General features: G+C 46.1%; 1 protein-coding gene across 1 annotated transcript; it reads left to right on the plus strand.

Moving 5' to 3' along the window:
• Positions 1-1,509: 1,509 nt before the first annotated feature.
• Positions 1,510-26,286, plus strand: golgb1 (golgin B1). Its single transcript, XM_079494098.1, has 21 exons — positions 1,510-1,632; positions 5,097-5,165; positions 5,676-5,873; positions 6,299-6,412; positions 6,545-6,700; positions 6,815-6,937; positions 7,697-7,810; positions 8,878-9,688; positions 9,852-9,928; positions 12,611-12,677; positions 13,322-18,162; positions 18,437-18,609; positions 18,989-19,400; positions 19,509-19,742; positions 20,469-21,335; positions 21,488-21,681; positions 21,780-21,939; positions 22,424-22,524; positions 22,842-22,913; positions 23,549-23,639; positions 24,435-26,286. Exons 2-21 carry the CDS (start codon positions 5,097-5,099, stop codon positions 24,570-24,572), a joined length of 9,012 nt encoding a protein of 3,003 aa, XP_079350224.1. The 5' UTR covers positions 1,510-1,632; the 3' UTR covers positions 24,573-26,286.
• Positions 26,287-27,178: the final 892 nt, after the last annotated feature.

Raw genomic sequence — 27,178 nt, forward strand, 5'->3', positions numbered from 1 at the left:
TAAACAAATGCAGGTAAAACTAAAAAGGCAACATGTCACATGATAGGTAATACCAAGCTACAGTAAGTAATCTTATACCAAAGTGCAAACTGATATATATACTGCTTGGTACTAGTGTGGACATTTTACCTAAAGCTTCCTGGACCCCAGGAAACAGGACAAACCTGAAGGCCTAGTTTACTGTGACACATAAAAGGCCTAGTTTACTGTGATCCTGAATACCAAGTATTTTTCAGTGTCCAATAACATAATTTATTTTACCCCCCTTGTTTGAGCTATTGCGCTTGCAAATGCTTCGCTTTGCCTTTAATAATAATGCTAGGAATACTAAAGTAGGTCTAAAGTAAAATACCATGCATAATAATACAAAACGAATATCCCATGTGTCATAATTATGCACAGTAAAAGTAGCTATGTGCACAAACTGCACATCCAACCTTTTAGTTTTTCGGTCATGTACACTGTACATTGTACAGTACAGCCGCGATAAAAACAGGAAATGGTACGTGATTGGCTAGCCTTGGAACAATACAGTCATCTGGCATAAAGTCATATTACAGAGTCTTATTACACTCTTAATACAGCTGTATTAAGAAGACAAAAAGAGAGAAAAAGTTGAAGTTGCTGAAGTGCATGCTTTTACGCTCCCTAAGGTTTTGAATCGTCCATTCCCAGGGCCACCAGACATTCTTTCAGCTTCACAATCGGTTCCACCGTTCCAGTTCCACAACAAAGCTCCTCGTGCCCGCCATATGTACCCACACAGTACACTTTTGCTATTTTGGCCTGTTTACGTAATTCCGACCATCTTCTCCACTGACTCCAGTGCAGAAGCAGAACATCTCGAAGAGCTGCACGTCGGTCTTCCACTTGAACTTCCATCATCTCGACCTCCACCATCCACAGCCCAGTGCGAACCGCAACCAATGCAAACACCTGGAGACGCAGTCAAAGCACGACACGGCGTAGCGCGCACACAGCTCGATCCAGTTGATCGCCTCCCATGTCCACCGTCCCACGCGACCCACGAAGACCACCGTCACCGCGGTGTAGTGGGCGAGCAGCAGCACACTCCTCGCCAACTGCCCGATACTGTGGATCACCACATTTACTCCTCTTCTTTGGCCAAGTCCCACCACCACCATCCTTATTAATGTCACAAGTTTAGCGGTCAAATATTGTAGCAAATATATTCATGCACATCATGGATGTTTCCCCTTTTGTGCGCACGTACGTTCCATTCGTTGTACTCTCTCTGGGAGTCGGAGAGGAAATAAAAATGGTTTTATATTTCTATTTACTCAAAGGGGCTCAGCATCAGTGCTCCGATCCGGGTCCGATTCATTGTCAATGGAAGCCAGCGACATGACGTTGCAAAGACGCAATGATGCACGTATAGCTGCTCCAAGTCAACTCACAGGGTCACGACGCGTCTTTGCATCGTTGCATCTGCCCGTGTGAACGCACCATTTCGTTACGCAGCAAACCAGCCTGTCCAATCGGTGCAGGGCAGAACTCTGTTTCCGGGATGTTTGCTGGTGATGTGGCTACTGTAGGCTTGCACACACAGTCACACACATCCATCCAAAAGCAGATCATAAAAGACAGTTTACTGGACAGACACTCGCACAGGTTGGTCAAACCATATTTCTGTAAAGGTTACATCTTTGAAGGGGTTTCATTCAATGACACAGAAACGCCGGGTTCGGTTTGTTTGTGAGCTGTTTCTTGTGTTTTGCAGAGTTGTTGTGTAGCTTGTTTTAGCAAGGCTGCGAGGAGAGAGAGAGAGAGAGAGCGAGTAAGCCAGGGTTGGTGAAGTTTATAGTACCTCCACGACCACTGCCCTGCAAAGTCATTCGTGAAGCCTTATTTATGCACGCTGGATACACCTGTCCTGAAGACAAACGTTTCGTTGATTGTTATCTTATCTATGAAAGGAGAGCAATTATTATTTTAATCTAACATGGACGTCACACAAACTATAATGACGCAGCCGCAGTTGAGTGTCTGATGTGAGAGGTTCGGGACAACAAGGTTTAACTCGACCCAGTGGGTTTTGGATTCACTGCACACAGTTTGGGGAATTTCAGCAACATAAACAGTCCCAATAGAAGAGGCCTATAATAGTGGCTGTCAGTGTCAGCCAGGGATAGGTGCCATAAAACAAAAGCATTCTGTAGTGTGTACACACTCACATAGTCGAGTGACTTGTTTACAAGATCCATTAGGAGACCATTTTAGTGTTGTTGCTGATGATACATTGCTCATATTATATCATCAACCATTGTGTCTAGCTGCCTACAAATATAACACAATTGCACATTGCAGGCAGCCAGCCATGTTGGAAGACAGAGAAAAGTACAGGCTAAGATTTTGTATTCTGATTTGTTGAAATGGTTATTCATAACTAAGCATTTGTAAGTTTGTCTATTTTGGGTCTTAGGCTAGCCTAGGATTGAAAATGTTTGTGTTTTATGTTGAATTCATGGTCTTAAAGTTTATGTATGTTTTTAGATAAACAAAAGTTGGGGTGGGCTGTGTAAACTGTAGTAGAATGTATGCATTTTCTTTGGTATGGAATTTGTTCATACTGCATGCGCTGACCAGGAGAGCTTGTTTTTTTGTTTAGCTTTTTCTTCTGCTGTACTTGAAGCTGTGTTTATTGCACTTTCTGAGAGATGGGGGGGGGGGGGGGGAAGACATGCGGCAAAGGCCGTTTGGATCGGGAGTCGAACCCGTGGCACGCCGTTAGGCTGGCTCAGCAGCCTAGGTGCCCAGACGGTTGAGCTAACCGTCCGGGATAGTAATACATTTAAGACCAAAGACCATGATGATGGCTGCTATTGCAGTTACCATACCACTTCTTTACCCCTTTAAGTATTTATATTATGAACAAGGAATATATAATGCCAGTTATGCCATCAATGATACAGTGCCTCAAATTACACAGTAAATGTTATTCCATACCTATTACCGCCTAGCCCTAAATGAAAATGTCACACCTTTCCAGCAAGACTGGAATAGTAAGTAGTAGTACTAGTGATGAGTAGCCTTGAAATCAAAAATTGTTCCTGAGCCATTAGGCCTAATGGGGCAGTTCCTGTTTCTGTAGCGTGAGGCAGTACCATGATGTGCACCTCCTGGACATGCGTCGCAGGGACCTACCCACATAGCCGCAATTTGCAACACTAGATTGTTTTTGAATGGGTTGAATCTAGAGTTGCAAGTTGCAATCATTGTCATTGACAGCCAAACAGAAAAGTCCAATCTGATTGTATTATACGACATTAAACTAGCCAACATTGCAGCTGTACGGAAAGCTTGAACTATCCACTTTCTATCTGCAAAGTGTTTGTTTCTTAAATGTCCACCGTAGACATGTTATGAGCTACTACTATCTGTTAAGAAATTAGAAATGTTGGAGTTTGGAAGCACTCGTTTTCAATAACCCAACGCGCTGCCGCTTCCTGTATTATGTGCAAATTCTCTGACGAGCGCTTCCGAACTCCATCACTTAGGAAAAAATCACACTTGTGTGAAGTGAGGGGTGCTCTTATCACCATACATCAGCCAATCAAATCATCGCATTCCGTGCTACAAACATGTGCTCAAACACACCTACATACAAAGCTGTGCATAGGAGGGGCTAGCGCCCCTCAAAGATTATCACCGGCACGGAATTCCTTAGCAGAAGCTTTCCGTACAGCTGAAATGTTGGTGAGTTTAACGTTGTTTAACACAATCATATAGGACATTTCTATTTGGATGTATGGGCTGTAAATGGATGGTGTTGCTGAACTCTAGATTCAGCCCATTAAAAAAAGTCTAGTGTTGCAAATTGCAGCTACCCACAATCCAGCCCATGCCAAGAAGGGAGGTTTAGGCATTGAGTAATTTGAGTCCCATTTGTATTGTCTTTGGGTTATGGTATGACCCGACCTCCCACCGTAACCACAAAGCCTCTGAGCTGATCAGCTGGATGATAGGTCTACCATTTTCCTACTGTTATGACAGTTATAATTGTTTTCTTTCTTTTTTTAGTGAAATTGGCCTCACAATGTATTCTCAATGTCAGTAAAATAGGGATGCACCAAAAGGGAAATTCTTGGCCGAAACCGAATACCAAATATAGTTGGCCGAATACCGAATATGATTAATATTCTATATCTTTTTTCCTAGCAATGCTGTCATGGCCGCACCTTAAATCTACCTGATTATGGCAAAACCTAACTTAAATAATAATCAGTATTATGGGTCCATAAAACATTTATTCAGCGCTTTTGAATATTTTCTGCGGACGAATATTTTCTGCGGACGAATATTCGGTGCATCACTGCAGTAAAATATTAATTTTCAATACCAGCAGCCCCCTATCCTCTTAATAAAAAGCAGAATAGCAAGGACAAAATGTGTAATCTAAACCAGGGGTTCCCAACTGTTTTAGAAATGTGATTTCCTGGGCCGTGGCTCAGCGGTCCAGGCACCTTGGCCAGTAGTCTGAGTCTGTCAGTGTGCCGCGGGTTCGACTCCCGATCCCGACGGCCTTTACTGCATGTCATTCCCCTATCTCTCTCCCCCATTTCCTGTCAGCCTACTGTCTGTCCCTCTATAAAAATATAAATTAAAGGTGAAAGCCCCCCAAACAAAATAGCTGATCTACAAGCTCACAACATGTTGTGATGTTACGCATTGTGAGCTTCTTTTTTTAATGCATTTTTTTTTAATTTTAGATTTCTTTTGTAGTAAACAAAGTGTAGAAAACAAAAAGGGGATACTTACTTAAGTGACACACAAATGAGTCCAAACCTAAACCGTGCTGCCAGCCTGCATTCAGTTACAGAATGAGTCCCGACCTAAACCGTGCTGCCAGCCTGCATTCAGTTACAGAATGAGTCCCGACCTAAACCGTGCTGCCAGCCTGCATTCAGTTACAGAATGAGTCCCGACCTAAACCGTGCTGCCAGCCTGCATTCAGTTACAGAATGAGTCCCGACCTAAACCGTGCTGCCAGCCTGCATTCAGTTACAGAATGAGTCCCGACCTAAACCGTGCTGCCAGCCTGCATTCAGTTACAGCTTTGTTTTGTTCTCCCACAGATGTTGAGTCGTCTGGCCACAGTCCTCCAGGAGCTCTCTGGAGAAGAGCCCCCAGATGGAGATCCACAGGTGGGAGCCGACATGCAAAACATCCTCCTTAATGATAGGACACACTACTACATCTTAACATCCTCCTTAATGACCAGACACGCTACAAATCTACCACGTTGACTACAAGTTGCTGATTTGAATTTGTTAATTCAAGATGTGATCTAATTGGACGCCTGTCGTGCATTGTAGTCTGGTACCAAAATGCATAATTCCTTCAATAATCGCAGGTGGATCCATTTTTAGGGCTATTTGCGTGACTGACCAAAACTATTTCTTATTGTAGTGTTCTTAAGAAAGATTAATCCATCAATCAGAGCCTTTGGACAGCAGTATTTTGACCTTTTTTCTTTTCTTAAAGAAGGAAAAATTCGAATTTGACCCTCAGGAACAATTCATCGATTATTATTTGTGTGTGAAGTTATTCTGGCCTATCCCTCAACCTTAAGTGGCTGATGAAGTCTTTCTCTTTTCAAGTTGCTATCATTTTATTCCTGTGTGTGTGTGTGTGTGTGTGCGCTGTCTTGGCAGGATGGACTGGTGCCTCAGGTACTTCCAGGGGAGGAGCAGGACGACCCAGCGGGGACTCTGCAGGTGTCAGAGGAAACCCTGGAGAGACTGGCCCACATGGAACAGCTGGTGGTCCAGCTGAAAGAGCTCATTAGAGAGAAGGACGACCAGCTGGCCCAGAGAGATGCCGATCTGGTCAACAAAGATGTACAGCTCAAGGCAAGTGTTTTGTGCACGTTCTTATGCATTTTCTAGCATCTCTATTCTGGTGCAAACATTAATTTAAAATGGCAGATCTACAAGTGCACAACAATGTGCTACATACCCGGGGGGCTAGTGTAGCAGTCCGGGCACCTAGGCTGCTAAGCCAGCCTGATTGGTGTGTCGCGGGTTCGACTCCCGATCCCGACGACCTTTGCCGGTTTCAGCCCCCATCTCTCTCCCCATTTCCTTTCACCATACTGTACAGAGTACACTATCCAATAAAGGCAGAAAACCCCAAAATATATCGTAAAAAAACCAAATGTCCCTCATTGTGAGCTTATAGATAGGCTATTGTTGGCGAATAGGTATGGTGTTGTAGCGTTCAAGTGGTTAATTGTTGAGGTTGTCTTTTTTAATGATGTTCTGTTGAATGTTCGCAGGATGAAAAAGAAACCGCAGAGACTCGCTTCACCAAACTGAAACTGCAGGCCAAAGCCAAGGTGGCTTCTCTCACCAAACAGATATCCGAGTTGAAAGGACAAGAAGGAATAACTGTAAGTTATTCCATTGAGCAATAAAAAACCCAGTAAAAAAACAACCCCGTATGTACAGGTACAACGTTGTGTTTGTGCCGTAGATATCAAGGTTTCTTTTTGTGCGTTTTACATCTGTCCTGTTTCCATCAGAGCCCGGACGGCTCTTTTACAGGATCTGGTGGCGCTGCAGAGGAGGAGCTGAGAAACAAGTTGTCGGAGGAGGAGGCCAACAGCAGGGCTCTCCAGGAACACCTCAACACCACGCAGCAGCTCCTTCAAGAAAAAGAAACAGTTCACACCGAGCAGGTAACCATAATAATCCTGACACCTGAGAACGAAGAGATCGTTTTCTAAAGGGTTTGAGTGTTTTCAAAAAGGGTTCTGACTGACGGAGGGTGTTGTGGTTGTGCCCTTACGTAGCTGCGAGCGCTGCAGACTGTCGTGTTTGAGAAGGACGTGCGTTTCCAGGAGCAGGTCCAGAAACATGAGGACGAACTGCTGAGGGTCACCATGCAATCTCACAGCGACACTGAGCTCCAGCAGGTGCCACATTTCAGTAGCATTTGAAGCTGATCAGTATTATTGTTGTCTCGTTCAATTTTGTGAAGAGTCAGTTCCTTAATACAGTGGTTGTCAACCTGTGGGTCATGATCTTGGGTTCCCCCCAGATGACAGTGACGTGACCTTTTTAATAACAACAAAAAATAAAATAAAAGATTTACTGAAAAAGAATTACTGCATCAAAAGTAATCAACCAAACTACACTATAAAAATGGAAGCATCCGCAAATAAGAAGAAAGAAAAGGCCTGAAAAGGTTGAGAACCACTGCATTAGTACATAAAGGAGAAATTTCAAAACCATCACCACACAATTCCATCCATGTTCACTATTCATCGTCATGTCACAGGATTCATTGTCATGTCATAGAACTACTATCTGTACCAAGTAGACCGCTAGACCTACTGCACATGTAAACAGAGCTGCTACCTTTAAACACATCTTAAAGCCGAGGTTTGTCGTATGCTATTTAAATAGTCTTGAGAAAAAATGCTGCAATGTGAAAATTGCTATTTGTTTCAAAAAGCTTTATACCCTGTATAACATGTATATAACGACACAATGTGACATAGCTCTGTTTACAAAATGCTGTACCCCCTCCAACTGTATATACTTTCCCCATTTTAAACTGTTTTTATTATATTTTGACACATGTGTATTACGTGACCGTATGTTTTCTCATGCCAATAAAGATCCTTTGAATTGAATTGTCATCAAATTCTGACTCCTGTACGTTTCCCCAGGCACTGCAAACATCCCAGCGGCGGTGTGAGGAGCTGGAGGAAGCCGTGCGCTCACGCTCCCAAGTTGTGGAAATGCTGCAGCAGGAGCTCAACAGTGCCGATCAACAGAAGCAGGTGCAGCTCCCATCCCATCCCATCCGACCGGATGCCACGTTTCAATTAAATCGCTGAACTTGACACTATAGCCGACTGTAATCAATACGGGGCTGATGAAAGTAATACAACTCCGACAGGCGTGTCCCCCCGCTTTTCAATCTAGATGGCCTTTAGCCGCAATTTGCAACACTATATTTTTTTTGAGTGGTGCAAACCACTCCAACAACCAGCTTTGTCTGTACCCGTGTATGTACCCGTGTACCTGTACGTGTGTGTACCTGTACGTGGGACCCAAATAAATGAGCATGGTTACTATGGTCACTGACATTACGTCAGACCACAGCTGATCAGGCTATATAAGACCTTGCACCACTCAGTTCACATGGGTGTGATTTTTTAAATAATGGGTTGAATCTAGAGTTGTAACACCAGCCATTGAAAGCCCACACATCCAAACATCAAAGGTCCTATCTGATTGTATTAAAACAACATTAAACTCACCAACATTGCAGCTGTACGAAAAGCTTGAGTTCGTATCCTCTTTCTGTTATAAGCTACTTTCTGCCAAATTCCGTACAGGTGATTTGTGTTTGAGTTTGGAAGTGCTCGTTGGTAACCACTCAATGGCCCTACGTACCATCTGTTTTGAAGTTTCACATAATGTAGGAGGCAGCAGGAGGTTGCATTATTGAAAACGAGCGAGTTCATTCCAAACTCCACCGCAGAAAAATAGTCACCTGCACGTCATTTCTTGACACAGAAAGTAGCTCATACCGTAATGTCTATGGTGGATGTTTATGAAACAAACACTGCAGATAGTGGATGATTCAAGCTTTTTGTACAGCTGCAATGTTGGTGAGTTTAACGTTGTTTAATACAATCAGATAGGAATTTTCTGTTTGGATGTATGGGCTGTCATTGGCTGGTGTTGCAACTCCAGCTTCAAAAATCTAGTGTTGCAATTTGCGGCTAGAGTCACAATTTGCAATAACCAAAATTGCGGCTCTAGCCGCAATAAGCATTGTTTGGCTCAACCACCCATCTCACACCCACTTACGCCCACATTTCTTCACTCTTATCTCTAGATCCTAACTGCCCAGTTCCGCCTGATGGAGCAGGAGCTGGCTGAGGCTGCCAGGCAGAGGGAAGAGGACCAGCAGAAGTGGGCCCAACAGGCCACACGCACTGAAGCAGAGCTGGCTGAGGCTGCCAGGCAGAGGGAAGAGGAACAGCAGAAGTTGGCCCAACAGGCCACCCGCACTGAATCAGAGCTGGTAACGCTCAGAGCCCAGAATGAATTCTTAGAAAGAGGGAACACCGAGGTAGCCATGCAGTTGAGAGATATGACCAGCACAAGAGAGGCAGAACAGGCAGCGTTTATCATTAGAGGCGAGGCTTTTGAGAAAGAGATGATGGAAGAAGTCGCCAGATTGGAGAGAGAGCTTGAGTCAGTAAAAGAGGCAGAGTTTGCAGCCGTCCAAGCGAGCCGCGACGCGTCGGAGAGAGACGGGATGGAAATCGCTCGGCTCGAGAGAGAGCTCACTTCCGTGAATGAGAAGTTAGAGCAGGCGGCCGCCCATGCCGTCCAGGAGAACACGGAGAGGGAGATGGTGGATGTTGATAAGTTGCAGAACGAGATGGCTTCTCTTAGAGAAGAGCAGGGACAGAGTCAGAAGAGGACTGAAACCTTAGCCGAATTATGGAGACGTCTCCATGCCCTGGCTTTGGAGGACGTTCATTTAGCAGAGGAAGAAGAAAGCCCTGTCCCGACCGATCTCTCCCTTTTCCTGGGAACTCTGCAGTCACTGGAGGCCCGACTGACGAGTCTGAGGGAGGAGCGGGGTGAATATGAGGAGCGCTGTGCCCAAGTCACTCTCAGCATGGAGGTCCTTCAGGGTAAGAGAATCACCCACACACCTGGGTTTTATGTGTCTGCTAGTCCTAGTTTTTTACTGTTAAGGAATTCTAAGCATTTACTGTAGTACAGTATGTCGAGTCCCCTTAAGCCATATGCCAAGGTGATGTGACATCAAAGTTGAATGAGCTTTTCTTTTTTCAGAGCAACTGGATAGAAGTACATCGGAATGTGAGGAGGCCGTTGCCAAGATACAACACCTGGAGCAGCATATTGGAACGGTTAGTAGTAAGCAAGCAATTAAACATGATAGTTTTGGGGGTAATCATTCATTAGTCATGTGAGCACTTTGTTTTATTTTCTAGAGAGGAATGCTTTAAATCAGTGGTTCTCAAACGTTTTCATGTCAAGGACCCCCAATTAATATGTATTTGTTGCGAACGACCATCAGAAAATATTTTGTGCCAGGGATCCCCAGACGATTTGTTTAAAAAATATTCACTTTTTTTTTAAACATTTGAAAACGGCAGATCTACAATCTCACAAATAGCTGATTTACAGTACATAGGGTTAAAGTGAGTAAACTGATTTTGATTATAAAACCCATTCTGTACGGGAACCCCTTTTGGTGTTTTAAGCATTATGTCATTATATATTTTTGAAAGATCGTGAAAATGTGTCTTTGAATATATATTCTTTCAGAGCGAAGGACCCCCCCCAGAGCTTCTGGTGGGGTCCCTGGAACAACATATTTTCAGATGGGGGTCGGCAGCCAATTACATATATTTTTGGGGGCCCTTGACATGGAAATGTTTGAGAACCACTGACATAGAAACATAGGGTTTTTCAGAAAACTGTCAGGATTTAGAAGACATTTGTAGAATCAGCCTCAGGTCTAAATGGGTTAACAAATTTTGCTGAGGACTCCCAAGGACACCCTCTCGAGGACAACTGGGGGACCCCACTTTGAGAACCACTGCTTAGTGAAACGGCAGTCTTTGTCATCTCTGCAAAGCTAAACTGCAAACCCTAACTTCTCTATAATGAGTTTCTGAAATCCTGTGTCTACATTAGCCTGATCTTAGCTAAATGTTGGAGTTATTGAAAACGAAAGCATTAAATACCTAATAAATGCTATAATGTTTCCGCTGCCATTGCCGTGCGCTCAGTGTAAAATGAGCAATCTGACGAACAGTGTTTTATTACTAGTGCCTCCCTGACTATAATGTCACACCATATAAGACAACTCAGAACTTCAGGAATTTGGGCCAAGACCGATGCTTTGTGACCTCCCCAGCCATAAAGAAAAATGCAGTTTTCTTTCTTTTCAAAATCTTTTTATTCAGGTTTTTCGACAGTAGCCCAGGGGCAAGTATTAGACAGACATATAAAATATAAAAATAAAACTCAATCCCCTATCCCACCCTCCCCCCACCCACAATCCCAAGGATAGTCGGAACAGTCTGGAGGAAATAAAATAAATATATATATATATATATATATACACACACATACGCAAAATACATGCATACATAATTACAAAAAATAAAAATATAATAAAATAAAATAAAAAAGCAGATTTTCATAGAGCAGATTTTGTTTCTGTTGTGGTTTGGCGTTGGCCGAGGCATAGGCACGGCACACTATGCAGTTTGTGTGTTGTGGTAGAATGTCATAAATGGGCCCCAGGTCTTGTAAAACTTTTTCTCAGAGCCGGCAATTGAAAACCTTAACATCTCCAACTCGAGACAGGACATTATATCACGAAGCCACTGACGGAGCACGGGCGGGGCAGCATCCTTCCATTTGAGCAGAATGGCACGCCTAGCGAGCAACAAGGCAAAGTCGACCATACGACACTCTATGCGTGTTAGAGGAAGGTCATCCCTTCCAGCAGTGCCAAGGAGAGCCACTAAGGGATCTGGGTCTAGATTTTGATGTAGAATGTTGGATAGAGTATCGAACACATTCCCCCAAAATGGTTGTAATTTAGGACACATCCAATACTGATGGATCAAAGTTGCATCACCGCTCCTGCACTTGTCACAGGTAGGAGTTACGTCAGGATAAATACTAGCCAGTCTAGCCTTAGACATATGAGCTCTATGGACTATTTTAAACTGCACTAAGCAATGTCGTGCACAAAGAGAAGACTTATGTATAGAAGAAAAAATAGAATCCCAAACTTCATCAGACAGTGTGAGGCCCAGATCATGTTCCCAGTCAGCCTTTATCTTATCCAAGGGCGCTGGCCTCGAATTTGAAATGATATCATATAATATTGAAATGGCGCCCTTAATCGTCGGGTCAAAAGACAGAAATTCATCAATAGGGTTAGCATTAGGCTTATTAGGGAAGTCAGGTAGTATAGAGCTCACATAATGTCGGGAAAAATGCAGTTTTAAAACGTTAATCCCTGTTGGGACTGTAGATCCAATAGACAGCACTGTGCACCTGTAGGCCTGTCACAATTATTTGTCAGGTAATCGTCAATCATTTCCAAGTTGAAAAATGTCCATACATTTTCAAACATTTGGAAAGTAAAAAAAATGTTCAGCTATTTCTTTGTATAGCCTATTTCAGTTATTTGTCATATCTGTCCTGTGCAATTTGTAATTACGAAGCCTAAAAGGCAAACAGAAATACAAATTGTAACGTTCCAATGTACATTGCAAAAATTAAATCGTTAATTGCAATTATTTGTGAGACAATTAATCATCAACTTAAATTGGTATTTGTGACAGCCCTATGCACCTGAAAGTATGGTGCTGGGAGTCTGGGACACACTGTATTGTAACAGCAATACAACAAATATAACAGGCTATCCTATCATCAGTGCTGTGTTCTTTCTGTCCACCCTATACCAGGAAGTTCATTGTGAGGAATGATGAGTCATAGTCGGTGTGTCAACAGCTTCTGTGTTCAGAAGTAGCTCACATTTTTATCTTTTTCTTTCCCCCTAGTTGTCTGAACCTCTGGGACAGGATGTGATTGAACCAGCAGTGCCGGAATCGTCTGATGCTGCAAAAGGTAAAGAAATATGACTTCAAGGGAGACTGTAACCCATATACTCTTCCCCAATTCTCGTAACAATAAAAAGACAGAAAATGATTTTGGTGTCATTGAGCAGCACTTTTGGATTTGGTCTGACAGAGAATGGAGAAATTGTTTGCTCCCAGAAGCCTTTGAACAAACATTCTGTGAGCAAACATTACGTGATTAGTAGTACTAACATCCTGCATACTATTACAATGTCCACAATGTCATCCTCCTCCTATCCAAGAATTTAATTTATGGCACAGCATACTAAAATCTAATCATGTACACACTTAAAAATAAAACTGTATAATTAAGATTCTGTTTTGATGCATGTATCTCCCTCCAAATTATAAATGCAGAATTTGATCTGTGTTGCATCCTGCCAGCAGCGCACGCACAGTCGCACATCCTCTATTAAGAAGACATTGTTTTGCCAAGACCACTCAGATTAAAAGGCATAAAGATCATAATACACAACAGAACAGATGGTTGTGATCATGTTACAACCAACTTGAAAGACTGCTTGATTGAAAGGCGCTAATGCTCATTTGTCACAACAAACACTGATTATTGTGCCGATTAACATGAGAGAAGCATTTCATTTGTCTTCTCTTTATTTTTGTTGACTTCCTCAGCACAAATCTTGGCCTTGGAGCATCGGTTGTTGGAGAAAGATAATGAGCTGGCTGCCTTGAAAGGATGCCTCTCGCTGGCTAAAGAGAAAAGCGCCGAGGGTGCAACAGAAGACGTTTGTGACCAGACTCCAGAGCAGGATCCTGATGCTACCAGTGCCTCCCGTGACAGTCCACTGGCATTGCCTGACCTCGTGGAGGACACCCCAGAAGAGGAGACCACCCTGCTGGCCGAGGACACCTCTGTCTGTGCCGAACAGACAGAGGAGAGCAGTAACGAGAGCAGCCCAGAGCTCATCGGACGCCAGTCCGAGTCACCCGGAGAGTCCAAGGGAGCCTCCTCGGACGAGATGGTCACCAGCAGTGACTCGGAAGTGGCCCACAGCAGCTGGACCCTGCTGGAAGCGGTGAACCAGGAATGCAGCCAGGAGTGGCCCTCCGTGCTTCAGGACTTTGGCCAGCTACAGCTGCAGTCGTGGGAGGAGACCAGCATGGAGCAGGAAACGTCCGCCGTTCAAGTGGCCTCTTCCTCCGTTGTCATCCGAGAAACCGTGCATGTTCAGCTGACCCCGCAGGGTGCCTCCACCACCGACTCCAGCTTCCCCTCAGGCCAAGTCTTTGCCCAGGCGTTAGCGGACGAACTCCAGAAGAGGTACAGCGAGCTTATGGCTGAACTCCAGAGGCTGAGAGAGACGTCGACCGAGTCGCAAGAGAAAATCCATAGCCTCGAAGAGGAAAAGCAGCTGCTGGTAGCTGTCAGAGAAGAGATGGAATCCATGGTCCAGAACATAAAGGAGGAGCTCGGTGAAGCCAGAGAGGAGGTGCATAAACTCTCCCAACAGTGTGCCTCCTCTGTGGAGGAGAAACGTGTTGAAATGCAACTTTTAGAAGAACAGTTAAACATCGTCCAGCAAGCCCTTTCTGAACAAGAGGGCCACGCCAGGATGCTGAGTGCACAGCTGGAGGACAGGGAGTTGCTCTCCTCCGAACTGGAGCATAAGCTCCAGGACATGGAGAATAGCCTGCTGGAATACTCGCAGACGACGGACCTGAACAACACGTCTTTGTCAGAGAAGGACTCTGAGATCAGTGAGCTACAGCATCGTGTGATGCAGAAAGACCAAGAGATGATGGAGTTGAATGACGGCATGTCTGCCAAGCTTCTTCAGGCAGGAGAGGAAAAGTTTATGATTAGCAGTGAGGTGAAGAAGCTGAAGGAGCAAATATCGGAACTAGAGAATGTCAGATCAGTGCAACAGGAAGTGAAGGATGAGGGCCCGGTGGATGTATATGAGCTTGTTACTTTGAGAAAGGACAAGGAGGATCTTACAACCCAGCTTGCAAACTTGAAGAAGAAATGTCAGGCAGCGCTTGTACAACGCAAAGAACTCATAAAGAAAGTGGCTGATTTTGAGGAGAAGGCCAAGAACTGGAAAGGGCAAGATGATGGCAAAGCAACAGTGGAGACTCCTATGAATACACCTGATGTAGAAAAACAGAGAGCAAAGGAAATTCAGGAAATGGAGACTGTTCTCGAGGAAGTAAGGCAAACTTTGAGGTCCAAAGAAGAAGCAGTCAGGAGTCTTGAGCAGAGAATCGGCGAACAGGAACAGGCTATGGCTGAAACCCAGGAACAGGCTATGGCTGAAAACCTAAGTGAAGTCGCTCAACAGAGCAGAAATGACAGAGTTACACAATCCCACATAGCCTCTCTAGAGGCAGAGTGTGAAACGCTACAGAAGAAGCTCCTCGAAGCCCAGCAAGCTCGTAAGGAAACCATTCGCAAGGCCAAAGAGAAAGACAGGCACCACCGGGAACAACTGAAACAGCAGAAGGAAGAACACAATGAGCTTCTGGAACGTTTTGAGAAGCAGGACGGTGAGCGGGAATCTCTTGTAACCAAACTGAGAGAACTAGAGGAACGACAGGCGCAGAGAGATGTAATCGTAGAGAAGGACGCTTTACCTAACCAACAGGCGGTGGCTCTCACCGGAACACAACAAGAGAAGCCAGCAGCGGGTGACTGGGTCCAAGAGGACTGGGTGGATTTCAGTGAAAGCGATTCAGCACCACCGCAGTGTGATAAACCTCCTCCCGTGGAGCAGCCCCTAGGCCCCTCTGTAGAAAAAGATGTGCATCTGCAAACTCTCACAGAGGAGCATCAAGCTGTGCAGATGACGTGCAAACAGTTGGAGGGTCAGCTGCAGCAGACCCATGCCAGTCTCTCACAGAAGGAAGCCGAGCTCATCGACTTGGGCAAGGAGTTGGAATCCCAAAAAGCGAAGGAAAAACAGATTGACGTTCTTTTGGAGGAGATCGACTCTCTAAGGGAGAAGTGTTGCCAGGCAGAGTCTCATGCGGAATCCTTGAAAATGGAGGTGGAGGCTGCAGCTGGAGCAATGTCTGCAGAGGCCTCTGTTGTAAGTCTGCAGGCTGAAGTGGAGGAATTTAAACGGTTCCTCGACAACAAGAACGGAGAGATAACGGAGCTAAGTCAGCAGCTCAGTGAGCAGAACACACTCCTTCGCTCCATGCAGGACACAGTGGCTGAGAAGGACCAACTCATATCTTCCCTACAGGAAGGGGTGACGGCCGAGCAGGAAAAGGTGCTGAGCCTCGAGGCTGTGGTTCAACAACAACAGGGAGTAAAGGACAATGAGGCCAAGGTCCAGCAGCTTCAGCGGAAACTTCAGGCCGCTCTGATCTCCCGCAAAGAGGCCCTCAAAGAAAGCAAGGCCCAGAAAGAGGCACTAGCCTCTACGGAGAAACTCATCGCTGAGCTGCAGCAGATTGTGGATCTCAAAGAGTGTGAGCTAGAGAAGTTGAGGGTAGAGCGAGTTAAGTTGATCGAAGAGGTCGACCGTACCTTACTTGAGAACCAAAGCCTAGGGTCGTCCTGTGAAAGCCTCAAGTTGGCAATGGAAGGCATAATAACGGAGAAAGATGCGTGCAAGAGAGAAGCCGAGTTTGTCAAGGAAGAAACCGCCAGGAACCGCAAAGAATATGAGGATAAAGTCCAGGGCATGAAGGACGAGTATGAGACTCTGCTCAAGTCCTATGAAAATGTGAGCGACGAAGCTGAGCGAGTGAGACGCGTCCTGGAAGCCGCCAGACAGGAGAGACAGGAGCTGGCAGCCAGAGTGAGGGCTCACGAGGTGGTGAGGCAGGGAGCAGAACGGCAGGCAGAGGAGGCGCAGAAAGAAGTGGATTCAATTAAAGATAAAATGAGAAAGTTCGCTAAAACGAAGCAGCAGAAAATACTGGAGTTGGAGGAGGAAAATGAGAGGCTTAGGGAAGTGGAGGAAAAGAAGGCAGTCAGAAGAGATGACAGGACACTGAAAGCTGAGCTTGAAAGACTTCGGGAGGAGCTGGAAACTTTGGATTTGGATTCGATCAAAGCTGAAAGGGACTGTTTACAGCAACAGGTTGCCGAGTTGAAGGAAGAACATGCCCAAGAGGTAGAAAAAAAGAGGCAAATTTCACCTACAGCCTCAAGCTCTGAAGTTGTCGTGGAAGAGTCTGTTGTTGCCCAGCAAGCAAGCAGTGTCATGGCTGAAATTTCCCATGATGAACTTGAGAGTAATTCTGAAGAACAGCCTGAGGCTATAAAGCGAGAAGCACCATTTGAGGAAGTAGTTGCACTATCTGCACCCGAAACACAGTCGCAGTCTACCAAGGAGAGGCCAACGGAAACAACTGAAGGTAACCAGATTGGTTTGGAGGGTAAAATCAGGGAGATGGAGGCAGAATTTAGTGCAGAGAGAGAGCTTAGACAGGAACAGGAGGCCACACTCAAGGCTGAACTGGACTCACTACAAAAGCAACTCCAGGAGTTTAAAGAGACGGAGCAGAGCCTTGTAAACTCTCTGCAGCAATGCCTCCAAGAGAGCAAAGACAAAGAGCAGAGTTTCGTGGAGGAACTGTCTAAACGGGAAGCCCATTTTAAAGAGCTCCGCAGTAGCCTCGAGAGCGAGAAAGATGACCTGGAGGAGCGTCTGATGAACCAATTGGCCCAGCTCAACGGCAGCATCGCTGGCTACCAGCAAGAGTCGACAGAGAGCCGAGAGCGCTTGGCTGAGCTCCAGAGGGAAGTGGAGAGGTTGGAGAGAGGCTGCGCTGACCTGGAGGCCGAGACGCTGAGTGAAAGGGACAGAGCAGCCCGACTAGAAGAGGACAAGAGGCAGGCACAGAGAGAGAGGGACGAGGCAGAGGCAGAGTCCGGCAAGCAAAGAGAGTTGGAGCAACAGCTCAAGTCGGCTCAGAGGGTCCGCGAGGGCAGCCAGAGTCGAGCGCGTCAGCTGGAGGAACTGCTGAGGGAAAAGCAACTGGAAGTACGTCAGATGCAGAAGGACTGCATCAGATATCAGGAGAGGATCAGTGAACTGGGCAGGGAAGCCAAGGCACTGCAGCTAGCCCGCGACGAGCTCCACCGAGAGCTGGAATCTTCCCGTGCAGAAACCTCTAAGACCCTGGAGGAAATGAAGAGGACTGAGGCCGACCTGGTGGGCTGCAAATCCCAGCTGGAGGACGCCCAGAAACGAGCCAGCCAGGCCCTGGCCGAGAAGACGGCTTCTGAACAGGCGGCGCTGCAACGGGAGGCGTCCATAAAGGCCGAGGCGGAGCAGACTTTGGACTCCGTGAGATTCAGGCTGGGGGCCGAGCTCAAGCAGGTGGAGCTGAGGCTGGAGGACGCTTACCGAGAGAGGGAAAAGGAAGAGGAGGCCACGTTGGAGGCCAGGAACATGGCCAGGAGCGCCGAGAGACAAGCCCAGGAGATGCAGGCGCGACTGGACGAATCCCTGGCCAGGCTGGCCGCCTTTTCACGCTGCATGTCCTCACTGCAGGTAGGGCTGTCACGATCACGCATTAAGTTGATGATTAATTGTCACACAAATAATTCTTGCGATTTAACGTTTTAATTGTGTTTTTTTTAGGCTTCGTAATTAAAAAAGTGCACAGGGCAGATATAACAAATAACTGAAATATACCAAGACATGCAATTTTTATGAATGTTAACACGATTAGGACGAAATAACGATTATGACAAAATAATTCCAATTGCCTCAAATAATTGCGATTTAGACGATTATGTACTAATTGTGACAACCCTGACTGCAGGATGACCGGGACCGGGTACTGGATGAAATCCGGCAGTGGGAGACGCGCTTTAACAGCACCCTCCAAGGGAAGGAGTCTGAAGTACGTGAGGCCGAGACACGAGCCAAGGAGCTGGCCGAACAGCTGCAGAAAGAAACTACGCAGAAGGAGGAACTACAGCTTTCAGTGGACCGGTAAAGCCCAAACCACGTGTGTGTGCATGAGCATGTATGTGTGCGTTTGTTCTAACATATATTTCAGATGTTGACACTAATCGGGCGGCGGTGTCTCAGGGGTAGAGTGGCTGGATGGTAACCGCAAGGTTGCCAGTTCGAACCCGGACTCCCCCAGAGTTACTGTAGTGTCGAAGTGTCCTTGAGCAAGACACTGAACCTCTAATTGATCCTGATGTGCTGGTTGGTGCCTTGCATGGTTTCCGCTGCCATCGGTGTTTGAATGTGTGTGTGGAATGGGTGAATGTAATGCACAATCTATGTAAAGCGCCTTGGATAAAGGCGCTATATAAATGCACCATTTATAAATGCACCATTTAATCGACATCTTTCATTATAGACTGCAGAAAGTAGACCAAGATCGGGTGCTCAGGATGGAAGAAGAGGAGAAGAAATCACGAGAAACCATTGTTGCGCTGGAGGAGAAGACGGGGAAGCTTGAGCAAGCGATGGCCCAAATCCAGAGCATGCGGGCTGAAGCCAGCACCCTGGAGAGTGAGGCGGAGGGGCTCCGTAACAGGGTCCGGGCTCTGGAGGAGGCGGTCGGGAGGCTTCAGGGTGAAGCTGACCAGGCCAGGACAGCGCTGAGGGAGAGGGAAGCCGAGGAGAGGAGGCTGTGTCTGACTGTCGAGCAGCTGGAGACGGACCTACGCTCATCCAAGGCCCTGACGGAGAGCCTGCAGACGGAGCTGAGCGAGAAGGAGAGGAGAGAGGTGGAGTTGCTCGGGGAGAAGGAGCAGGCTGTCACTCAGGTAGTTTTATTTGCAATATATGTACGGTTATTTTTGCAACGATATATTTCTACAGCAACTGTTCGTCACAGTTTGTTCCTCCTCACAGTTTGTGTTTGTTTCCCCCAGGCTGCAGAGGAGGCTAGAAGAGAGGCTGACAGCAGGGCACAGCTAGCAGAAACAGAGTTGGAGCAGAGGAGAGAGGAACTGCGAGATCTGGAAGCCAAGCTACAGAAGGCGAAGGAAGAGGGCAACCACAGTAAAGACAGACTGGGCTCCTTTACGAGGGCCATGGCCTCTTTGCAAGACGATAGAGAACGTGTTCTCTACATGTACAAACAGCTGGAAGAGAAACACCTGCAGGTAAAACCTGGATAATAACAATGTTTTTAAATGTTATGCTCACAAGAGCTTGTAGATCGGCTATTTTTAGAGGGCAACCTAGCATAAAACGACTTGTCACTTGAGGGAGTGTAGAGCCCAGGATTACATTAGATAATTGACACTGGGTGATAAAAATGGCTTACAAAATCGTGGGATATATATATATTTTTTAAAGACTTGTCTTTTAGTTCTACTGTATCTCTTCTCAATTAGTCCCTCTCTAATATTTTAGTCTAGTTTTTATTCGTCTACTGAATGTTCTGTATATTTAGTTTTCGTCAGTGACAAAAGGCAGTAGACATTTTTCGTCATATAGTCGCCTAAACCAGGTGTGGGAAACTTTGACGATGGCCACTATATTTACACACTCACCCCAGAGGGCCACATTGCATATTACTGTCGTAGCAAAAATAGCCGATCTACAAGCTCAAAACGCGTCGCATTGAGCTTGTAGATGGGCTATTTTTGCTATTATTTGAATTCAAATCCTGAATAATGTTTTGCTATTTTTCAATTGGAATCCTGAAAAGCAACATTTTTATTTAATTTCAAATGCCTTTAATTACAGTTATGTTAACTTTATAAACTAAATACAAATACATTGGACATAAAAAAAAATGTAGCTACTAATTTAGACACATGTGGCCCCTGGGCCGCCAGTCATCCATGTATGGCCTAAACACTGGGTCTCTTCTGCACTGTCAGGTGATGATGGAGAAGGACACTCTGATCCAGGAGGCCGCGGCGGAGAACAACAGCCTGAAGGAGGAGCTGCGCTCGCTGCACGTCCAGAGAGACGACCTGTACGCCGAGAAGGCCAAGCTGGCGGCCCAGCTGCACGGCTACCGCGAGGAGCTCAACCAGGTCCTCGGCATGAAGGAGTCGCAGCACCGGAGGCTCCTGGCCACGCAGCGAGAGCGCATCGCCTCGCTGGAGAGCGAGCGAGACACCCTGGAGGCTCGCATGAAGAACCTTGGCGGAGGAGACGGGGGGGAGGTAGAGTCAGGGGGGGCCGCACCGGGCAGGGTGGAGAGGGAGACCCTCAGTCAAAGCGGCGACGGCGGGGGTGTCAGGGTCCAGCAGCAGATGAGAGACGCCCCGGGGGCAGAGGTGGAGAAGCTGAGGGAGCAGCTGAAGGCCGCCAGGGAGCAGGTGGAGGCCCTGGAGCACAAGCTGCAGCACCAGAGGGAGGAGCAGGCCTCCAGGGCCAAAGAGCTGAAGGAGCTGCGCTGGGAGGGAGGCGTGATGCGGACCGAGTCGGAGAGCGCCGTGGAGAGGGTGGCGGAGTTGGCCCGAGACCTGATGGTGATCGAGCAGAAGCTGGTGGGGGAGAAGGAAGTGACGGCCGAGCTGCGAGCAGAGAACCAGTCGTTTGCGAAGGCCATGGCCTCCCTCCAGGACAGCAGGGACCAGGCGGTAAACGAGGTCCAGGAGCTGAGCCTTCGGCTGGACGAGATGAGCAAGGCGGTGGCCCCACCACCGTCGGCGCATAGCAGCCCGGGAGGCTCCACCGGAGAAGTGTGGGGCTTGAAGAACGCACTACAAGCCCTGCAGAATGATAGGGAAAGACTGGTAAGAGACGTCTTCTGCACTTTGAATGCCTGCTGCTATAGGTACCGGTAGTCAAATTCACTACATTCATAGCAACTCTACAGTTCGACATAGCTGCAGGGCATCCATCACCAGTATGTTTAGTTTTTTTCTCTGTGTGTTTTACCTTGCAGCTGGAACAGCTACAGCAACAAACTTCAGAGCTCCAGAGGAAGAAGTCAGAGCTGGCTCGACTGGGAGCAGGAGAACTGATCAAAGTCAGCCAGGCGTTGTTTGAGGAGAGGACAAAAGCCGAGGAGATGCTGAGTATCATAAGGCAACTGGAGAACATGGTGGAGGCGGGCAGTCAGGAAATCGAAATGCTCCAGTGAGAAAGGATACTCTCATTATGTCACTGATCACTTCACCGAAGCAGCCTGTCGAGGTAAACATTTGACGATGGGGTACTGTGTGTTCTCGTTGCAGGCTGGAGCGTGCTGACTGGATGGCTCAGGCAGAACAGCTGAAGCAGCAGACACTCGCCACACTCTCAGAGCGTGACCAACAGCTACGGCAGCTTACTGCCATGCTGGAGGAAGCTCAGGCTCCTAAGCCCAAACTTCTACAGGAGCACTATCAGAGACAGGTAAACATCAGAACATCATTGTCCATGGAGTGTGAGTACATATATAAAGATCATACCCGTGTGAACTGAGTGGTGCAACTCCCCCCCTTACACCCCCCCCTCTCTCGCTCTCATTAGCAGGCAACAGTGCAGCACTAATTGCAGCACTATTTCTCTCTCTCTGTTTCTGGCACGACAGCGCCCCTACTGGTACTCATGAGTCACACACAAACATAGGTTAACACGAGTCACATAGGTGTCACACGGACACGGACATTGCTGTTCCTTGGAGTGGTTGCACCACTCAAAAACACCTATTTTATTTTAGGCCTGTGCTATCCCCAGTGCGGAATGGAGAGGAGGAGAGATGAATTTAAGCAATATTACACGAGAGGCTGTGCTTTACTGCAATTATCGGCACGACAGCGAACGAGGCGGAGCCGAGTTCCATAAGCAGCGTGGGGTGAATGTGTGTAGCCTGATTACTGTTGTAATTTTCCTCCAGGGGACGGAGGAAGTGGACAGCGCACCTGGTGCCCCACAGGAGCGCAGTAGCTCCCTAGAGGGCCATACCTACATGGCTGAGGTGAAAGAGCTGCAGAGGAGGTACGTAACACTGATCATTAAAGCCAAATTCCAATACCCAAAATCTTGGCCACTTGCTCACTCACTCACACTCGTTCACTCTAGCATGGTGGTGTTACGGTGAAATTGGTGACCTGCTGAAATATGTGACCACCCTGTGAACTTTCACCGTAACACTGCCACGAGATTTGGCCGAGATTTGGGGTATTGGAAATTTGGAATTCAGAAGAGGATGGACTAGGTAGTAGCTAGTCCTACTTCCATGTTACAGTCACACTGGACTTAGCATTTGCATGTGCTTTCTTAGAAAGAAAGTAAACTTTAATTTCCTCCATCAGGCTGGATGAGGAGATGCAACAGAGATTATTAATCGAGGAGCAACTAATGGCCTCACAGGATCTTCTAAAAAGGTATGAGACTATCATCATTTTAGATCACAGAAACCCAGTGTTCTCTCTTCCTGCTCCCCATGTCCTGTGTTGCTCTCGGCTTTTTCTGTTGGCCATATTCACATTTCACACAGCAGCCATTTTGCTTTTACTTCATACCCCAAGAGCAAAACAGCCACTGTGTGAATATAGTCAATTATCTGTCTAAACCAGTGGTTTTCAACTAGTGGTCATTGAGAGGGTTCCAGGTGGTCCACAGCTAAATGATGGAGAGTTGGTAACCAATTGGACCCTTATAGATAAGAGTTAAATTAAACACCTGCATTAGGCTACTTAATTTATACAATCTAGTCTACACAATTAGCATGTTAAATAATGTCTTATTTTGTTAGCTTGCCTATTGTCTTTCCTATGGTACCACATCAATACAGCATGGAATTGTGGACAAAATCTTATCCAACGACAACTAAATATTCTTTAGTTGTCTGCGAGCCAAAATATCATCAAATGGTGGTCCGTACTCTGTGGCTCAAATGCCAAATAAATAATGGACCTTGATATGATCAACGTTGAAAACCACTGGTCTAAACTCTAAAGTAAACACAAATGTATAATAAAAAAAGACATTCATGACTGTGTCTGTTTGATGTTATCAGTTATACCCAAGGTGAATGGCAAGCTGCACGTGAAGGACAGCACTCAGAAACAGCTGTCCTCATAGATGAACCAGAAGGAGTGGTCACTCGAGTAAGGACCAATATGTATTTTTGTATATATAAATGGTGCATTTATATATCGCTTTGAATTACATTCACCCATTCAATTTCACACACATTCATACACCAATGGCGGAGGAAACCAATGCAAGGCATCAACCTGCTCATCGGGAGCAAATAGGGGTTCAGCATCTTGCACAGGGACACTTCGACAGTAACTCTGGGGGAGTCCGGGATCGAACTGGGAATCTCGCTGTTCCCACCCGGCCGCTCTACCAGGCACTATACCCCCGAGCCACTGCTGCCCCGAGTGGTGGTGATGTCACCACTTTAGTACAGGGACCAATTTGAGGAGCCTGCATTGGAGGGAAGGCACCTCAAGGCAAACTGTGGGTCGCACACACGGGGACAAACGAACAGGGACAAACGTTTCGGCTATCCAGCCTTCACACTGATGAAGGCTGGATAGCTGAAACGTTTGTCCCTGTTAAAAAATGAAATAAATATTTTGAACTGAAGTCTTGGTGTGTGCGACCCACTACCGTTATTTATTTGATATGTTTTGAATGGGTAACGCACCTAAAGTCAGCACGGTGGTCACATGAAGACCTCAAGGCAAACACAATTTAGCCTTCTCCAATGTTGATTTTGAGAACCTCTGTCTATTTGAATTTATACAGTACTTTTCATTTCAGTCAGTCGTTTCTTATTTCTGTCAAATAAAATTTGCACACATGGACGTAATGCACTAATGGTCTACAGGCCACACGTTGAGGACCCCTGCTCTAGTAACAATGGTGTTTCTCACTTTTGTCCTTTTTCGCAGGGTCGGAGAGGAGGCCCGGGACTCGTGCGGATGCTCCGCGTGACGTTCTGCTCGCGCCAACGCACGCCTCTCCTTTTCTCCCTCTACTTGCTCACTGTGCACGTCCTACTGCTTCTGTGCCTGGGAGGTTACCTATGAGACCACACACACACACACACGCACACATGAAAATGACAGACTAAAGGCCTATTCATAGTCTGGATTTTCGGTGGTGAGGTGACCACCGGAGCTGAAATAACGTTGAGCGGTGGTGAGTAAAAACAGAGAGAAGGGCTGGAGCGGTGGCGGTGGTTTGCTCTTCACCGCGGCTCGTGACGTCATGTTGTAGTTCGGTGGTCACCTAACCACCGAAAATCCAGACTATGTATGAGCCTTAAACCCGAGCCATCACCGTGTTATACCAGCCGGGGAGCCACAGGCCCAAAAGCTCAAGGAATGGAGACCTATGATGTCATGACATACTTTTTATTTGTGTTTTATCTATTCACTTGGTCATTAAGGTACACAGAATGAGAGGTCTGCCCTGCCGGAAACATCGCGAAAAAAAGTTATGGCCATTTTTGTATACCACACCATAGACAACCAATATAAGGCAAAATAAAGTAGCATGTGACATGTCAAACTAGGGGTTTTTCATGATTCTGAATCATTCATATGCTCCATTAGAGACATGGACTCAGGACATCATGTTGTTCCAAACTAAGGACTGTTTTCATCCGTGTTCTTCCTCAGATGGCTCATCTGGAACAGATGCTGGAGTTTCTACTCACACGCATGGCCGCGGGAAGATGTTTACAGTAGGAGGTGCTGCGTGCACAAAATGCGTGTGCACGCGCCTCGTGCATGCGCATTTTCGCACATTTTCACGCAGAAAAGTGGCTTTTACTTTCCCTCTCCACACGCCATTAACAGAAATCTGTTTTGATTAAAATTATTATTATTTTCCCCCTCCTGTCCGAGGGGGGGGGCTGTGCCTGGGCGGAGAGGGTGCTCCAGCTCCCCCAGCACCCCTACTTCCCTCAGCCATGCTCACACGAATGGACAAGTAGTCAAGTAGCATTTCCTGAACAAGCCAAACCTTAACATCTGCTAGCTTTATAATCCAAACTGATTTTACTTTGAGTTTTCCACAAGATCAGGTGTTCAAATATTAGTTTATTTAGAATGTACCCTTCAAATAAAAATTTAATATATTTTACATTTATAATGTATAGACACTGTTCGTTTTTAGGCCAATGAGTGTTTTTCGTGCAAAACTAATGCTTGGAATGGATTCAGAATCATGAAAACCCCCTAGTTTGACATGTCACATGCTACTTAAAGCACATTTTTGCCTTATATTGGTGTCTATGGTGTGGTATACACCATCGCGATGTTTCCGGCAGAGCAGACCTCTCATTCTGTGGACCTTAATGACCAAATTAATAGATAAAACACAAATAAAATGTATGTCGTGACATCGCAGGTCCTCTCAAATTTTGGGTGACTAGCTCCCCGGCTAGTTAGTCCAACTACGTGGCCGGTTAAGACACACCCCGTGGCTTCAGCGTGCGGTTAGGGTTACGGTTTGGGGACAGGGTTAGTAATGGGTCAGACTAATGAGCGGTCGGACCAGTGCCACACTACCATCATACGTTACATAAGTAACCTACTTAACAAAAGGGATGACATTCTAAACACAAGTGATGCACTTTTCTTATATACACTACAGGAAATGTGTCTTAAACTTTTAACCAAAGTGCGTAGATTTGCGGAGATAGCTGAGAGCAGTTGTCAATAATTTTGTTTGTTTTATGCTATAAACTGGGATATAGCTTTAATGAGTTGAATAAAACAATCTGGTCTAGTGTTTTCCACGTGCCATCGCATTCCGGATGAAAAGTTGTCGCTTGAGGTTTAGGAATTAGGTGAGTCTGTCTCTTCTACCCGTGTGTAATGCACATCAATAATTGAGCACAGTGCAATTTTCGTTTTTAGACTGATAACATTCCGACCATAATTTATTTTCATTTACTTTCCTTTTCATATAGTTCACATTTAAAAATAAATTGTTGACACAAAGAGTCTGAGGTTCTACAGGTGTTTTACAGTTTGTATTTCTGTATGTTTGTGGACTTAAAGGGCTTAAATCTTATTTTAATGATGTTTGGGAGACAAGAAAGTGAAGAAACACTTTCCTGGGGATTTTATGTGGGTAATATGTGTTTTTAGATATTTTAGTATTTCAAAGTGTCCATGGATGGACTCCATGATGTCATGGACACTGGGCTCATTTACTTCCTGGACTACATCAAGGACTGTCTAAAGAGGACGAGTCGCGAAGACCGTACGGGCGACGCCATGTTGCTCCATGGTGCTCCATGGAAGGAAAGAAACATGCGCAGTTGAGTCCTTGGAGTAACTACATGTTGCCTCAGTAAGACAGCCCTCCCCCTATCCACAAGGAGGAGCAGTGCACCAAAGCATTATGGGAATTGTAGTCCAGGAAGGAATTGATCCCAGGGTCCATGACATCATGGAGTCCATGGACACTTTGAAATACTGAAATATCTAAAAAAAAAAACACAAATTACCCACATAAAACCCCCAGGAAAGTGTTTCTTGTCTCCCAAACATCATTAAAATAAGATCTGGTTGCAAAAGGGGTGAAGTGGCCCTTTAAGACTTCATAGACACTAGTATAAGTTAGGGTATAATGGGGACCCTTTCCTCTATCCAGTCAGGTTTCTTATCCATGCTTTTGT

Source organism: Electrona antarctica, assembly GCF_951216825.1.
Source record: "Electrona antarctica genome assembly, chromosome: 23".
Taxonomy (NCBI): Eukaryota; Metazoa; Chordata; class Actinopteri; order Myctophiformes; family Myctophidae; genus Electrona; species Electrona antarctica.